Source organism: Brachyhypopomus gauderio, chromosome 4 (assembly GCF_052324685.1).
Source record: "Brachyhypopomus gauderio isolate BG-103 chromosome 4, BGAUD_0.2, whole genome shotgun sequence".
NCBI classification, from domain to species: Eukaryota; Metazoa; Chordata; class Actinopteri; order Gymnotiformes; family Hypopomidae; genus Brachyhypopomus; species Brachyhypopomus gauderio.
The window spans coordinates 21,318,357-21,323,356 of record NC_135214.1 but is presented as its reverse complement, the minus strand read 5'-3'; the positions used below and the strand labels follow the sequence as shown (position 1 = coordinate 21,323,356).

The window sequence follows — 5,000 nt, the reverse complement described above, 5'->3', positions numbered from 1 at the left end:
GTGGTGGAGTGTGTGGTGGAGCGTGTGATGGAGCGTGTGGTGGGGTGTGTGGTGAAGTGTGTGGTGGAGTGTGTGGTGGAGTGTGAGGTGACGTGGGTGGTGGAGTGTGTGGTGGAGTGTGTGGTAGAGTGTGTGGTGGAGTGTGTGGTGGAGTGTGAGGTGGAGTGTGAGGTGACGTGGGTGGTGGAGTGTGTGGTGGGGTGTGTGGTGAAGTGTGTGGTGGAGCGTGTGATGGAGCGTGTGATGGAGCGTGTGATGGAGCGTGTGGTGGAGCGTGTGGTGGAGTGTGTGGTGGAGTGTGCGGTGAAGTGTGTGGTGACGTGGGTGGTGGAGTGTGTGGTGAAGTGTGTGGTGGAGTGTGTGGTGGGGTGTGTGGTGAAGTGTGTGGTGGAGTGTGTGGTGGGGTGTGTGGTGGGGTGTGTGGTGGGGTGTGTGGTGGAGTGTGTGGTGGGGTGTGTGGTGAAGTGTGTGGTGGGGTGTGTGGTGGAGTGTGTGGTGAAGTGTGTGGTGGAGTGTGTGGTGGAGTGTGTGGTGGAGTGTGTGGTGAAGTGTGTGGTGAAGTGTGTGGTGAAGTGTGGGGGGGGGGGGTGTGGTGGGGTGTGTGGTGGAGTGGGTGGTGGGGTGTGGTACCATGATGTTGGCTCCCAGCTTTTTACTCTCCGTCTCTTCTCCTCTCACACTGTCCCTGCAGATATGACGTCACATCAACCATGTTACATTATGCACAAACTCGCTGTACACATGTGCACATGCGCTACACACACACACACACACACACACACACACACACACACACACACACACACACACACACACACACCTGTGATCCAGGAGTCTCTCGATCAGGCGCGTGACGGAGGTGATGAAAGACACTCCTGTCTCTCTCCAAGTCTCCTGCTCCATCTTCTCCAATAGACTGAGAAGAAGGACATTGAAGACAGAATTAGTTGTAGAAACATGGGCAGAGGGCACAGCCGGCTGTGTTGTATATCTTACCTTGGGTACGGTCCAAAGAGTTGCGTCCTGTGGAAAACAAAACACAAGATTTAATGTAGTAATGATGAAACACAGACTTTCATGTTTTTCTGTAAGGACATTTACACAGATTTAAATGTAATTCAGAAGCGTCCATAAATTGACACTTATGAGCTGTGTGCAAGTGTCACTGTGATCTTGATGGCCACTTCTTAAGAACCCTGTAAAGCTGTAACGCTGTGATTAGCACAAGCACTCGTGAGAGTTGTGAGAAAACGCTGTGACTCACACATTTATGCTTTTGTCTGTGTATGTGTGTGTGTGTGTGTGTGTGTGTGTGTGTGTGTGTGTCCTACTCACAGTAATCCAAACAGTTCTCTATGGTTTTCTTCTCCTTTGCCATCTGACATCATGCTGTCCAGTTTATCCATCAGCTCTGCCTCCACCTATAAAAGAACACACACACGCACACACACACACACACACACACACACACACACACACACACACACACTAGTGATTACTAGGGGGCTGTGGATCACACGTGCCCAGAGCGGTGGGCAGCCCTAGCCCGGCGCCCGGGGAGCAGTTGGGGTTAGGTGCCTTGCTCAAGGGCACCTCAGTCATGGCCTCAGGTCTGGGAATCGAACCCACGATCCTCCGGTCACAAGACCAGTTCCCTACCACAGGACCATGACTGCCCCTACAGTGATGATGCTACATTGTAGCAGCACAGATAAGGTTGGACCCTTTGCCTCCAGAAAACCCAACGCATGCTTGACCACATGGTCAACCAGAGTGGCTCTGATCTCATCCATTATGGTTGCTCATCCTCTTCCTCATTCTCGTACTCTTCATCATCATCATCTCTATGCAATATTGGACTCCACTGATGTGCAAACCAAGATTAGGCTTTGATGTCTAAAGATTTGTAAAAAAATAGCTAGAAGTGTTGTAACGTGTGAGAACTGGGTATGGTATTTTGGTAGGTGAGTGTAGCAGTTGTATAGCAGTGTTTTCCAAAAGAAACACATGGTTTTCTGTTTTGAATGTTGTGTCTTATGTAAAGAACTGTGTTTAATGTTTTGCAAAAAGTGTGTTTAAAATTTCTAAATGAGTGTAAGGCATTTTGACCTTTAGCGCACCAGGTCAATAGTTAGGCTACATGGGTTAGTGGTTTAGTGCACCAGGTCAGTAGTTAGGCTACATGGGTTAGTGGTTTAGTGCACCAGGTCAATAGTTAGGCTACATGGGTTAGTGGTTTAGTGCACGAGGTCAGTAGTTAGGCTACATGGGTTAGTGGTTTAGTGCACCAGGTCAGTAGTTAGGCTACATGGGTTAGTGGTTTAGTGCACCAGGTCAGTAGTTAGGCTACATGGGTTAGTGGTTTAGTGCACCAGGTCAGTAGTTAGGCTACATGGGTTAGTGGTTTAGTGCACCAGGTCAGTAGTTAGGCTACATGGGTCAGTGGTTTAGTGCACCAGGTCAATAGTTAGGCTACATGGGTTAGTGGTTTAGTGCACCAGGTCAGTAGTTAGGCTACATGGGTTAGTGGTTTAGTGCACCAGGTCAGTAGTTAGGCTACATGGGTTAGTGGTTGAGTGCACCAGGTCAATAGTTAGGCTACATGGGTTAGTGGTTTAGTGCACCAGGTCAGTAGTTAGGCTACATGGGTTAGTGGTTTAGTGCACCAGGTCAGTAGTTAGGCTACATGGGTCAGTGGTTTAGTGCACCAGGTCAGTAGTTAGGCTACATGGGTTAGTGGTTTAGTGCACCAGGTCAGTAGTTAGGCTACATGGGTTAGTGGTTTAGTGCACCAGGTCAGTAGTTAGGCTACATGGGTTAGTGGTTTAGTGCACCAGGTCAGTAGTTAGGCTACATGGGTTAGTGGTTTAGTGCACCAGGTCAATAGTTAGGCTACATGGGTTAGTGGTTTAGTGCACCAGGTCAGTAGTTAGGCTACATGGGTTAGTGGTTTAGTGCACCAGGTCAGTAGTTAGGCTACATGGGTTAGTGGTTTAGTGCACCAGGTCAGTAGTTAGGCTACATGGGTCAGTGGTTTAGTGCACCAGGTCAGTAGTTAGGCTACATGGGTCAGTGGTTTAGTGCACCAGGTCAGTAGTTAGGCTACATGGGTTAGTGGTTTAGTGCACCAGGTCAGTAGTTAGGCTTCATGGGTTAGTGGTTTAGTGCACCAGGTCAGTAGTTAGGCTACATGGGTCAGTGGTTTAGTGCACCAGGTCAGTAGTTAGGCTACATGGGTTAGTGGTTTAGTGCACCAGGTCAGTAGTTAGGCTACATGGGTTAGTGGTTTAGTGCACCAGGTCAGTAGTTAGGCTACATGGGTTAGTGGTTTAGTGCACCAGGTCAGTAGTTAGGCTACATGGGTTAGTGGTTTAGTGCACCAGGTCAGTAGTTAGGCTACATGGGTTAGTGGTTTAGTGCACCAGGTCAGTAGTTAGGCTACATGGGTTAGTGGTTTAGTGCACCAGGTCAGTAGTTAGGCTACATGGGTTAGTGGTTTAGTGCACTAGGTCAGTAGTTAGGCTACATGGGTTATATATGGTGCTATAAGGACCACGTTTTGTGTCTTAGCAGCTGCTAATAAACTGTAATTCGTCTCTGACCTGTTTGAAGTTGCCATTCTTTCGTTGCTCCCAGTCCATCATGTCATGGAAAATGGGAATCATAATGTTGCGGACTTCAGCCTGAGGAACCAGGGTCACTCCTAGAAACGGGCCCATCATCCCAGGGGTGAAGTGAGGCTTATTATCACCTGAGAAGAGGGTGGGAGACAGAGAAGCAGTAGGAGACACAGAGAGAAGGAGACACAGAGAGAAGGAGACATGGAGGAGACACAGGGAGAAGGAGACATGGAGGAGACACAGAGAGAAGGAGACATGGAGGAGACACAGAGAGAAGGAGACATGGAGAGAAGGAGACATGGAGGAGACACAGGGAGGAGACATAGGGAGAAAAAGACACAGGGAGAAGGAGACACAGGGAGAAGGAGACAGGGAGGAGACACAGGGAGAAGGAGACAGGGAGGAGACACAGGGAGAAGGAGACAGGGAGGAGACACAGGGAGAAGGAGATAGGGACGAGACACAGGGAGAAGGAGACAGGGAGGAGACACAGGGAGAAGAAGATAGGGAGGAGACACAGGGAGAAGGAGACACAGGGAGAAGGAGACAGGGAGGAGACACAGGGAGAAGGAGACAGGGAGGAGACACAGGGAGAAGGAGACACAGGGAGAAGGAGACATGGAGGAGACACAGAGAGAAGGAGACACAGAGAGAAGGAGACATGGAGGAGACACAGGGAGGAGACATAGGGAGAAAAAGACACAGGGAGAAGGAGACACAGGGAGAAGGAGACAGGGAGGAGACACAGGGAGAAGGAGACAGGGAGGAGACACAGGGAGAAGGAGACAGGGAGGAGACACAGGGAGAAGGAGACACAGGGAGAAGGAGACAGGGAGGAGACACAGGGAGAAGGAGATAGGGAGGAGACACAGGGAGAAGGAGACACAGGAAGAAGGAGACAGGGAGGAGACACAGGGAGAAGGAGACAGGGAGGAGACACAGGGAGAAGGAGACACAGGGAGAAGGAGACATGGAGGAGACACAGGGAGGAGACATAGGGAGAAAAAGACACAGGGAGAAGGAGACACAGGGAGAAGGAGACAGGGAGGAGACACAGGGAGAAGGAGACAGGGAGGAGACACAGGGAGAAGGAGATAGGGAGGAGACACAGGGAGAAGGAGACACAGGGAGAAGGAGACAGGGAGGAGACACAGGGAGAAGGAGATAGGGAGGAGACACAGGGAGAAGGAGACACAGGAAGAAGGAGACAGGGAGGAGACACAGGGAGAAGGAGACAGGGAGGAGACACAGGGAGAAGGAGACACAGGGAGAAGGAGACATGGAGGAGACACAGGGAGGAGACATAGGGAGAAAAAGACACAGGGAGAAGGAGACACAGGGAGAAGGAGACAGGGAGGAGACACAGGGAGAAGGAGACAG

The 5,000-nt window shown here is 50.5% G+C and overlaps 1 protein-coding gene across 1 annotated transcript in view; it reads right to left on the bottom strand.

Moving 5' to 3' along the window:
* LOC143512547 (dedicator of cytokinesis protein 3-like) overlaps positions 1 to 5,000 on the bottom strand; it is a 78,255-nt gene that overhangs the window by 18,380 nt on the left and 54,875 nt on the right. The window contains exons 32-36 of the mRNA XM_077003006.1: positions 3,603 to 3,751; positions 1,336 to 1,421; positions 997 to 1,023; positions 821 to 916; positions 631 to 685 (exon numbers count right to left, since the gene is read on the bottom strand). Of these exons, the coding sequence (XP_076859121.1) occupies positions 631 to 685; positions 821 to 916; positions 997 to 1,023; positions 1,336 to 1,421; positions 3,603 to 3,751 (413 nt within the window). The remainder of the gene's footprint in view (positions 1 to 630; positions 686 to 820; positions 917 to 996; positions 1,024 to 1,335; positions 1,422 to 3,602; positions 3,752 to 5,000) is intronic.